The sequence below is a fragment of the Camelus ferus genome, chromosome 8 (genome assembly GCF_009834535.1).
Source record: "Camelus ferus isolate YT-003-E chromosome 8, BCGSAC_Cfer_1.0, whole genome shotgun sequence".
NCBI classification, from domain to species: Eukaryota; Metazoa; Chordata; class Mammalia; order Artiodactyla; family Camelidae; genus Camelus; species Camelus ferus.
In genome coordinates this window covers 62960088-62972621 of record NC_045703.1, presented here as the reverse complement: position 1 = coordinate 62972621, position 12534 = coordinate 62960088, and the positions used below count along the sequence as shown (strand labels likewise).

At 38.3% G+C, this 12534-nt stretch overlaps 1 protein-coding gene across 5 annotated transcripts in view; it reads left to right on the top strand.

The window, feature by feature from the left end:
• Window positions 1–12534, top strand: part of IPCEF1 (interaction protein for cytohesin exchange factors 1) — a 153273-nt gene that overhangs the window by 124261 nt on the left and 16478 nt on the right. For all 5 annotated transcript variants that reach the window (XM_032485221.1, XM_032485223.1, XM_032485222.1 and 2 more), the window contains one exon: window positions 880–1252. In XM_032485221.1, coding sequence (XP_032341112.1) covers window positions 880–1252 — 373 coding nt within the window. The remainder of the gene's footprint in view (window positions 1–879; window positions 1253–12534) is intronic.

Below are 12534 nucleotides of genomic sequence, written 5' to 3'. Positions count from 1 at the left end.
ATATTAACAGCAATATGTAACAAGGATAAAATCTCAGAATAAATGAAGTCCTTCCCAAGAAAGGGTGGTTGATGATGCTGCATTGATGTTTTCTCCGTAGACTGGTGAAAATTTTGCCAAGGACCGTCGTTTCCCCTTGGATCGCATGTCAGGAAATGCTTTCAGGAGCTCTTGCATCCTCGACCCACCTCTCACAGTCTGTGGTGCAGGTTAGGGTTTCTCTCTAATGAGTTGGAGGCCTACAAATGTATTCCTGTCTTCTTCAGTGAAAGTTTATTGATATTTAAAAATTATTGAAGAGTGAATGAATTAGGATTATTTCACTTAACTGTGTAGTTATGAGCTATGTTAGTCACATGCTAAGGAATGCATGAAGGATATTTGAGGGTTTAAATATATGCGCTTGGCCCACATCACTGGTCTCCACTCAGTTACTATTATTTTGCCTCTCATCTGGCTCCAAATTTTGCTTTCTTTCTCCTGATCGCCTTTCTGAAGAGTTTTGCTCAATCAGTGAGAATTTAGTGATAGATTGCCATCTACTTCTTGCTCAGAGTGTCCTTCATTGATCCAAAGAATTCCCCAGAGAGGTCTTTCAAGTATCTAGAGAGCAGTGAGGAGTAAGGTAAATCATGATATGAAGATTTTTTAAAAAATCCTTTAACAATAAATTTAAAGTTAATACAAATTGGCTTTGGAAAATGGCATCCTAAAGCCTGTCATACAGATAGAAATATCATATATTTTTCTTTTGACTCTTTTATCATTTGCCACCTTTTGAATTAAAACACTGGGATACTTTCATTGAAAATGCAAAGTAGAGGCTGCTGACTTAATCATGATCTGTCTTCTCTTTTTGTTTTTATTGGTGAAAAATAGGCTGCACAGCGGGCATCTTCATCTTCGCCCAAATCGAGTGAAGCAGCCCGTTCTTTCTCTTCCATGGAGAACACAAGAAAGACACCCAGAAGTTTGTCTTCCTCCTTGTCTAGAGGAAGACAGTCCTGGATCGACATGGTTAACAGTTCGTCCGCTGCTGGTGGTGAGGGACAGTCTGTGACGTGTGCTGTGCAGGTCCACTCCCCTGCGCCTTCAGAGGCAAACAGCCGCAGGGCCCTGGAAGACAGCCTGGCCACATCAGAAAGTGGATTTTTGAACTCTATATCCAGTGATGACACTTCTTCATTGAGTAGCAACCTAGACCCTCTCACTGTCCCAGACAAGCCGCCGGGATCAAAGATGACGGACAGAGGTAAACCAAGAAATCGTTTACTCTTCTTTAGAGAATGAATGTGTCTGGGTGTGGACCGCTCATGTTAATTGTAAAAAGAATGTTTAAAGTCACGAGTGATGCAATAATTAAACAGCCAAGTGGGGCCACGTCCAGGGGCCACTTCTGTAGAGGAATTTGCATGCAGAAAACTCTAGCATCAAGGCCATTCATTACCTGGTGGTAAGTGTCACCAACCAAATGCTTGCAAATATGAGACACGTGTTCATAAAATAATGATACTTCCCCACCAGTCTGAGGGGAAGCTTGAGGGTTTTTGTTTGTTTTGTTTTGTTTTGTTTTTTTGTTTGTTTGTTTGGAGGGGGGCCCATGCCCTATACTCTGGAGCTTGTGGTGATTAGATCAACATTGCATAGATGACATCACCTCCATGGTTCCGAACGCAGAGCAGCCACCTTCCCTGGGCCACAACCACAGACGAGGTCTGGGCCCCAGGTCGTCAGCTCCTGAGCGGCCCCTGTGGTTAACAGCAAGACAGTCTGCATGCAATTTGGAGGGCAGCAATGAAACTTTAAAACCAGAGGAGAGCACAGTTCATGCATTTGAAAAAAAAAAACAACATTTTAAGTCTTAGCAAAGGGAAGAGTCATTGGAGTGTAGAAATGCAATGTGTGAACTTTCTTAAATACTCCATGATAATTGGTCCTTCTCCTTTATTCAGACTAACTTCTTTTAATTGTTAGTTTTCAGCCATGAGGAGTCTTTTCTGATGGTCTGTGCCTTATTCATTCTGCCATAAAACAAGCTTACCTGATATAGGATACCGAAAAATGGAAGAATGGTGACTTCTGTTTGTACTTTTTCAGTGTACTACTGAGCGAAAGTTGACTGGCTAAATTCCCATGATACCTCGCCAGGTAGCCTGCTGACATAGGCGACTTCTCTCCCCTTGTCCCTAGCCTAAAGATTCTTTAAGTTCTCAAATTTTTCAGATGTACCCTATTAATTTAGTATTTGGTATCAGAGTAATTTAGGCCAAGGATTACAACTGCAGACCCAGGGCTATGTGTGTGTGTGTGTGTGTGTGTGTGCGTGTGTGTGTTCACAGCATTTATTTGAACACTCAGGCTGGGAACTAATTTCCCAAGTCACCACAGTTACCACCACTCCCTGCGGCCTTTCCTGAAGATGCTTCACACAGTTAATTTACCTGCCTGGCCTCTGATGGCAATTTCTGTTTGATACCCAGTGATCTGCTTTACATTAGAAAAAATGGAGGAAATGAAGTCATTGCCAAAATAACCTACTTGTAGAGGTGACTGAGGTGGGGTAGGGAGGAGAGTGGAGACAGTGTCATTGAGGAATGGGGGGGTGGGTCCCCTATTGGACTGTGTGGAATAGAGAGCAGTAAACTCAAGATGGCCTCAGCTTTGGGAGATGCTGTCACTTGGAGAGTGTTGGGCTTAATTTGTACCTCCTTGGAAGTACAAAATTGATGCAAATTTTGAGGCCAATTGTGCAAGTGAAAAGGAGGTCATTTTAGGTTCAGCATAAGAAGCTTCTTTTTAATGTTGAGAACTGTTCAACATTGAATAGGCTCCTTGGAAAGTAATGTGTTCCTTGTTGGCGGTGCTTACTTGTTCTGAGGCAACCGTTTTCATTGGGTATTCAGTGCATATTGCATCTTGACCACAACTTCCGCTCTTATGAAGATATACTGAAGAGGGCATTTAAGTCTCTTGAACTAAATGGCCTCTAACTTGATACTTAGAAGATCCTTCCAGATATAAGACTGGTAGAACTAAAAAGAATAAAAAGGATCATATCTATTCTTTTCTTGCTAAAAACTCTTACTTCAATTGTTGGGCCATTGGTAGAACTAAAAAGTTTCATGCAAGCACACACACACACACACACACACATACACACACACACACCACACAAACCCCAGGGTGAGGATGGCTTCAAAAGCAAAATAGGGAATGAAATTCCATTTGCATTCTTTCTCAAGAGATAACTCTGCAGATTGAGTTTTCCTTTAGGACGAATAACCTGATAGTCATGGGAAGATGCATGCCATTCTTGTTTGTGTTTAAATGTCATTCTGGGAATGCATGTGCTGCAGAGCCTGACTGAGTGCCAACAGCTCTTTTAATCTAAGGAGGAAGAAACCAGGTATTTAAAAATTTGAGTTAGATGTCGAGTGACCAACAAAATCTGTATGCTACTTCAAACAGCTTGACAGGAAGGTATTCCTTGGGGTAGAAAGGAAGAGAAAATAAAACTATTTTTCCCTCACTGGTTTGAACTTGCCTGCCATATGTTAGAAAATTTTTGCTGATGATTTTTCTCCTGCTGCTGGGGATTTGGTTAAATTCCCAGCAGAGTTAAACCACATAAAGTCATTGCTATGGAAACAGCAACCCAGTCTTTGCTTGCATTTGCGATGACATGCTGCTGAGTGATCAGTTGCAAATTGTGCTTTTTTTTTCTTTTTTTGCATGTGTGTTTGTGTGTTGGAGAAGAAGGTAGCTTTTCACTTTTGTGACTACTAAAATTACTATTTTTTAGTTGCCAATTGAAAAAAAAAAGGAAAAACACTGAAATTCCTGTGTCTGAAATATCGTTCGGGATGTTTCTATGACAGGGATTGCAGTTTCGACGTGGTTCATGACAGGAGTTAGGATTTTAGATTAAAGTCTCAGTCTCAAGATCCATTTGCTAGAGAAAAAGGCTTTATCCTAGAAAAGAGTCCTAAAGCTTAATAACTGAGTCTTGAAGCAAGCAGACAGTGTGTATTATAGCCTTCTTTTATTTAGACAATGAGAGAAATATTTTGCAGTTGGTATACAATTAAAATTGTGGTTGCTAGAATTTTATACTGAATTTAAATACCCCTTTAGACATTTCTCCCTTGCAGTGTAGGCTATTTAAACAATGCAGGGTATTAATTCCATCCTATTGCCTTTCTGCATTGGGAGTTCCAGAGATCCAGAGTCTTTCTACAAAGCATAGTGGGAAAAGAGGTGATGGGGTTAATGGAATTTTCATCTCAATCCAGTTTTACCGTATACTATTTCTTTTGTGTAAGGTTATTTGGCCCATGACGCATTCCTGTATGATGGTGACTCACACTGTTTGTCTCTGCTTACATTGTGCTGACAATGTGGAGACAGTTTTACTTATACTTATTCCACGAATGGAGTGACCATACCCTGGATGCTAACAAGCCAAATAACCACTAATAAGACTAACAACCAATTTATGCAAATAAATCATTTAGAACAAGTACAGCCAGAAATGATCTGGGAATGATGTTGAATAACTTTTAATGAAGAGATAAGCATACTAGAGCATGTGTGACATCAATGAGGTAGATTTTAGGATTTAGCAATTACCAAAAATTTTGCACCATTTTAGTGCAAACAGTACAGATGCTGTTAATTTAGCCAACTACCTCAGATGTTGCTGTAGGAATTATGGGATATGTTTCTTTAGGAAGCAAGATAATAATAAAAAAAGTTGATTAATGAACTCCATTCAATTAAGCCTTATTTTTTTATTACTTTTGAGTACCTAACATGTACTCATGTACTTTATGCTAACAAGGAATCAAAAATGAGCAAGGTATAATTTCTGATTTAAAAAATTTTGACATGTAATTAGGCGAGTGGGAGGAATAAGACTCATTTAACACAGCAAAGCAGAGTTAAATAAGTGCCACAGAGAGATACAAAGTACTCAAGGGATTTAAAAGAGAGCAGGAACTCAAAATATGGAAGATTGCATCTAAGTGATCTAAGATGAGCTAAATATCTAAATGGGAAGACCTGTACATAGAGAGGAGAGCCATGGACAAGAGGAATGAAGAATAAATTTGGATGATGTTGAATACTGGGCTCGTCATTCGTTTATTTCAATTGATAATGGAGGACAATTTTTAATCAGGGTGATCATATAATTGGAGGTATACTTTAGAAAAATTACATTAGCGGATACTTCCTTAAGCAGCGTTCAAACTTGACAGCACCTATAATGAGAGATATTGTTATTGTGGGCCTTCTGATGTGTTGCACCGAGAAGTCAAACATCACTTCTGCAGTGTTCTTGCTAAAAATCATAATCTGAATTTAATCATGAGGAAACATCAGATAAGCCCAAATTAAGGGACATTCTACAAAATAACTGACAATACTCTTTGAAAGCATCGAGGTCATGAAAGACAAAGAAGGCTGAGAAAGTGCCCTAGATTGTAGGAGACTAGGAGAGATGATAACTTTCTTCAGTGTAATATCCCAGACTGGATTCTGACTGGGAAAAGGACATCAGTGAAAAATGTCTTTCAATGACATGTATCCATTATATAGTATCAGAGTATTTTCACTGCCCTACAAATTCTCTGTACCCCACCTATTCATCCCTCCCTTCCCCAACCCCTAGCAATCACTGATCTTTTCACTGCCTCCATAGTTTTGCCTTTTCCAGTATGCCAATATCATGTCATCTATGAACAAAGACAGTTTTATTTCCTTTTCTTGTCTTATTTGTGTTGGCTAGGACTTTCAGTGTAATATTGAAAAGGAGTGGTGAGAAGGGACATCCTTGCCTTATTACTGATCTTAATGGAAAAGCTTCTAATTTCTCACTATTGAGTATGAAACTAGCTGTAGGTTTTCATAGATATTATGTATCAAGTTGAGGAAATTTCCTTTTATTCCTAGTTTACTGAGATTTTTAAAAAATTACAGATGGGTATTAGATTTTTTAAAATGCTTTTTCTGGGTCTGTTTATGTTATCATATGTTGTTTTCTTCTTCCTTTTAAGTCTACTAATGTGGTTAACTACATTAATTTATTTTCAAAGTTTGAGCCAACCTTGCATACCTAAGCTAATTCCCACTTGGTTGTGGTGTCAAATTATTTTTATACTCCAATTTGCTGATGTTTTGTTGAGGATTTTTGCATCTATGGTCATGAGATATATTGGTATATTGGTTTTCAGTTTTCTTTTCTCGCCTTTGTCTGGTTTTGATATTTATGGTCATGCTGGACTCCGAATGAGTCAGGAAGTATTCCTTCTACTTCTATCTTCTGAAAGAGATTACAGAGAACTGATACACTTTCTTCTTTAAATGTTTGGTGGAATTCACCAGTGAACCCATATGCGACTAGTGCTTTCTGCTTTGGAAGGTTATTAATTATTGATTCAGCTTCTTTAATAGATAAAGCCCTATTCAAAGTACTTGCTTCTTTTGTGTGAGTTTTGCCAGATTGTTTATTTTAAGGGGTTAGTCCATTTCACCTAAGTTATCAAATTTGTGGGCATAGAGTTGCTCATAATATTCTTTTATTACCCTTTTAATGTCCCTTGGGATCTGTAGTGATATCCGTCTTTTTCATTTCTGATATTAGCAATTTGTGTCATCTCCCTTTTTTCTCTAGCCAAAAGGAAACTCTGTGTTTTACCTATGACTTATATAGACAGTTGAAATTTAATAAGTGTACTTTACTTATTGAGTTTTTAAAGAATCCAATTCCAAAATTAGCTCACTGTGTTTCTTTGATGAATGGATAGAGGGTGAGAATAAGATTAAGAATGGACCTTTTGACCACATAATGAATACTTAATAAATATGTTTTGAGAAGCTACTATGTCCTTTGCTCAATTGTGGACATCTGGAGACCCTTTTTGACTATAACAAAGGCAATAATAATCCTCTTGCATAGAACTTACAATTTGGTGTGTATGTCTGTTTTGGCAGGGTATGGAGACAATTAGCAGGTAAACAGAAGAACAGGATAATTTGTGGTAATGAGTAAATTCCAGAAGGACATCAGGTAGGGGTATGTAACAGTGGGGGTGGGAAGGACCTTTATTTAGATGACTGATTGGGGAGCTACTTCCATGAGGAGTTGACATTTGATTTGAGATCTGAATAGCACCAGAAAACCTATACCTGTGAACAACAGCTGGCAAAATGCCCCAGATAGAGAGAAAATAGAGTACCAATGCTCTAGCATTGGCACAGATTTTTCAGTTCAAGAACCAGAAATAAATCCAGTGTGGCTGGAGCAGAGGGGTCAGAGAAGCATAGGAAGAGATTGGAGAATTCAATCGCAGCTGGCTTGTGTGGCAACTGGTGGGTCCTTTCTGGTGTTTGGGTTTTGTCAAAAGTAAAATGCGATGTTTTTATAGGAACTGAAGCTGGGAGTGTTTAAATTTAAAGAGATTTGAAACTTTAAATTTTTAAAAAGATTACACGATATGGAAAATGATTATTAGGAATGTAGCTGTTGAAATAGGCCACCAATGAAATGGTGATGGCCTGGACTAAATTGGTAGCAATGTGGAGGGGAGGTAGGAAAAAAACATATTTGGGATGTATTATAAACAAAGTGTCAGAATGTAAGATTCATAAAGGATTCTTACCTGTTTCAGTCTATCGCTAGTCTCTCAACTACACTGCCCGAGCACACAGTGGGCATTCAAAGAATATGTGATGGGCGAATTGAAAAATAATGAAAGGATCATATATGTGAGGGGAAGAGAGGATCCAAGGATGAGTGATAAGTTTTCCAGCACGTTCAGTACCTTGTAGCATTAAATATAATCACAACTCTATTGGATCATTATCATTTCCTGGGGAGAATTTTGCTCGTAGGGATTTAATGGCCATATTGAAATATGTAACTCTAAACGTGTACACTGAGGATTTCCTATAAGGGAAAAATAAAGATGTCTTGCAAGTAATTATGGATCACACTAGACTATAATCATAGACCTAAGGACAAGACAGCTCCATCTTGAAAAGGTAAGGGCATTTATCTGCTCCAGAACCACATTTTCTGCTTAGTGAAATTAAGGCTGAATAACTTCTTTCTTCTTCTTGCCTCACTGCTCTTGTCATGAAGTGTCCCTCACATCCTTCCCCTCCTTCTGAATCTTCAGTTTTACATTTTTCGGCTCACTTGTCCCCATCATGGATCCACATGGTTGATGGTTCCAGCAGGTTCTGGAGCCGAGGTTGACATATTTCTCTACTGTGCATTGTGTTTATCTCCTTGGTTTTAGGCAATTTTACAGCTTCTTCTCCTATTTATATCCCGTGCAGACTCCATCTCATAAATATATTTTAAAAAGGAAAAAGAAAACCTGACCAAATACTTCTCTTCCATGCATGCCAGTGTCTTTTGTTTTCTTCAGATGTGACCAGCTATAGCTGTCTGCATTAAATATTTCGCCAAATCCAGGTGCTCACACGGTTGGAAGAATACATTTTTAAATGAATAGAATCTTTGTTTTAAGGATAGAAAGTGATCATTCGAATTTTATATAATGAACTCAACCTAAGATTATTTCTGAAAATCATTGCCACAAAGGCAATAATAGTAAAACAAGGGAGCAATATTAAAGATTACCCAGTAGACTAGATTTATTCTTATCAATAAAAGCAATCATATGGTAGAAGAGTATTGAGTTGCTTTTCTTAATAGAAACATCAAATACCCCAAAGAAAATAAGCACCTGTTTCTGGCAGAGAAGATAAAGCAAATATAGGAAAATGAGGGAAACCGAAGTGAAATTACTGTCAGGTTTGTAAGAACACAAGTAAAAATACTTCCTTTATATTTGGGTGCTCTCTCTGACTTTCTCTCAATCTGTTTGATTTTTCTCTTAGAGAATTTCTTTTACTTGCCATCTTTTTTTTTTTTTTTAACCCTGACTTTGCATTCTCCATGTCTGTGTACTGACCCCTTTGTTGTAAACAGGACCTGGCCTACTGTGAACGTGACTCTTACCTTCTACTCCAGATCTGAACTAGTTAATCATCCCCCAGGGCCCAGTTCAAATGCCCAAGCAGAGAATCTGATTATCTAGCCTGTATCTTAGGTTGCTGGCCAGCTTTTGAATCTTCTGTCCTAGGATCTAATGCCCTGTGGCCCTGTGAGAACAGAATTTGAAGCATAAAACCTGGGTGTCTCAGAAGAAGAGGCTCTGAGTGGGGATTTTTCCCTGGAAGACAGAATAGTGGGGGCAGGGATCTGAGCCTTGGTTTGTCCAGTCCGGCCAGCTACCATCTTGGTGACTATGCATTGCCTGAATTGAAATCTTCTTCATTGCACATTATTCAAAAGACAGTGTATTTAATATGTTTATAGTATAAAGCCTAGTGTTTAAGAGGACGAGCTTTGGGTCAGAACCGAGGTTTGTCTCTTTGTGACTTTGATGAATGTTTTTAGTCTTTCTCCATCTTGGCATTCTCTCCTTTATATCAGGGTTAATAATACTTCCCTCGTGTGGTTGTTACCAAGGTAATGAGATAATGTTGGTATAGCAGTTAATGTAGTGCCTGTCACATAGTTAAAAACTCAATATGTGATAACCATCTCCACCAGGAGCAGCAGCAGCAGAAGCAGAAACAAGCAATCTCTACCTCAGAATGTGTGCTAAAGTCTTGGTTTGTAGTATTACGATTAAAATGAGTTACCTGGATTCATCTTCATTTTATACTTTAAATTTGTCTGTCATTATGATTCTAAGTCTTCTGTTGTAAAGTTGTCAGAATCATTAATTAGAGGAAGCCTGTAAAATGCTTTTGATCTCTCGGCATCAGATGCTGTAGTCAATGACATTTGTAAAGCCTTGAGGTCTTAACGTCCAAATGGTTATGTAGTTGTTTCCTCTCTTTGTAACAGGTGCCTTCCATAGTCTTTCCTTTCCTTTCCTTTCTAGAACACTGCACATGAGACAGGGAAGACTATTTTCTACCTAAACCTTTTCAAATATTTCATGTTGGGAACTAACCTTATCTTCCTTGGGACATCGTTTAGACGTCTCCAATCTCAAAAGGTTTTCCTTTCAAATTCTGATATGAAATACGGCGTATGAATTCCTTTTGTCTCCTGAAGCCAGCATTTATGTTCTAAATAGAAAATAAAACCACATTCTAGAAAGCAGAAAGAAATGCCAAAAATAAAATAGTGGGGGAGACAAAGTTGACAATACAGCGTTTAAAGAGATAATCCGCATATAGTGTGCTCGACAGCCAAATTCGGGGTCTGCTGGAGCATGTCTGTCCCGTCAGAAGCAGACAATAGGCTGGGTACGTGGGAGGGTAAAGAGGGAAGCACATACCTTTGGCATAATCTTGGAAAGGAGTGAACTACTAACCATTAGTTAAAGATATTGTTTTGTCTTTTGCTAATGTCAATAAGAAAGAGCTTGTTAAAAAAACCATCCCTTTCTTGAGTCTAAATCATTAGATTATTGACCTGAGTTTGGAGAACGTTTGCTAGTCTGACCCCTTCGGACATTCTGAGCGAGTCTAACAGAAGTAAAGAGTCACTAACATTGATCTCAAATTCCTACCAACTCAACATATACGATACTGATGCTTTACAGCAGGAATTCCTGAATACTCCTTTGAGCAAGCCAGATTTCTTTTTAAAATTAAGACATGGTGCAGAGAAAATAGATGTTGCTTTCTGGACAAGTCCGGATTTCCTAGTTATAATTCCAGTCCTTTTCTCTTCCAATGAGCTGAGGCTGATGACCAATTGCTGGCAAGCAGTCTAGTCTTGTTACTCCAAGGGCGTTCATGGACCAGCAGATCTGACATCACTTAGGAGCTTGTTAAAGGTCTAGAATCTCAGTGCCTGCCATGGCAGACTGACTGAATCAGAAACTGTATTTTAACAAGATCCCTGGGTGATTGTTTGCTTATTAAAGTTTGAGAAGTCTGGCCAGAAGGGCATGGACCTCCACAGTGTGGAATTGAATTTTTATTCCTAATTTCATCACTGATTTATACTTTGAAAAGATCACTTACTGTTTTTCAAGAACCTCCACATTTTTTCTCATCTATAAAATAAAAATAGTTTTCATCTTCCTTGGCAAAGAACTTGTGAGGCTTGATGAGATAGACTACAGCGTGCCTTATGTGGTGGAGGAAATTAAAGTCCTGTTATTTCATAGGAAGACTAAAATATACACTTGAGATGGAGGATAACAGTTGCATTGGACACACTTGATTGTCAGACAAAATTCATTTATTTTGCTTCAGGGGACAAAGGAGGTGGAAATAATTAACTTGGCTTCTGTTTCCAGTGGGAGAGAGACCAGTGGTCTTTTCTGCCAATCTTTTTTTTTTCTTGCTTTCTTATAATCTATAAGGGAGATAATTTAGTGTTTTCTAATATGAAATTATAATTTAGAAAAATATTTGTACATATAAAGATGAAAGGGGGATTTTTAAAATGTTGTTTTATTGAGAAGCCTTTGAAAGGTACAGGGATGGCCCTGTAGGATTAACCAGGCAGAGCTAGTCTTCCATATAGCAATTGGGAAGGGCTCTCACCTCTGCTTTGGGGTCAGGTGCAAGCTGTGTTTTGTTGTGTGCTTGTACCCTTTGGGTCCTTTTTCTGTCCTGTGTATCATCGGCTTCCATTATTATTGGGTATTCATTTTATGGTCCTGTGAAGACCAAAGCACTAGTCTTTAGCAACCGTAGATACAGTATAAAGTCCGGCTAGGTCATGGACGTGGTTGCATCATAGGTCTGTTCCCTGAGTATCTAGCAATATGTTGTGTGTGTCTCAGATTATGATACAGAAAATACAATCAGAGTATTTTCTTAACTCTTAACATTGTCATTTATATTTTATTGTCCATACATTTGTGAGCGATTCTAGAATCAGGTTAGTAGAGGTCAGGCTGTTAGTTTCAGGTTTCCTCTGAGAAGACATGGATGGTTGAGAGGTAAGAGCAGAATGGTGATTTTTCTTTCGTTTCCCCCCATTTCTCCAGCAGCTTTAACTTTATCTGAACATACCCATCCTTACTATTATCTCCAATCTCTAACTGAGTCCAGTGAGAAAACGTTTATCTTTTGAATATTGTTTGGTCATATTTTAGGTGAATTCTGTATTAATTTATAGTAATCCCAACAGATCCACTTCACCTCTGTATTAAAAGTTCCACTATGTCTTGGAGGATCAAGTTACACACGCACACACACACACACACACATACATACACACACTCACACACACATGCATCCTCATGGGTAATGTCCCAAAGTTTAATTTAGGGAAAAAAATGTGTGTGTGGGAGAGAGATAATCTCTGATATTTTTAACTTAAAGGTAATATATATGTAAGTATATTAAGTAATAATAAAATTATCCGAAGAGGCAGTCCTGTTTATTTTTCATTTAGGAAATGTACTTTATGGCATGTTATTCCAAGACTCTAAAGTTTGTTTCCATCTTTTATGATTTAATATCTGTTGAATTAGATATATG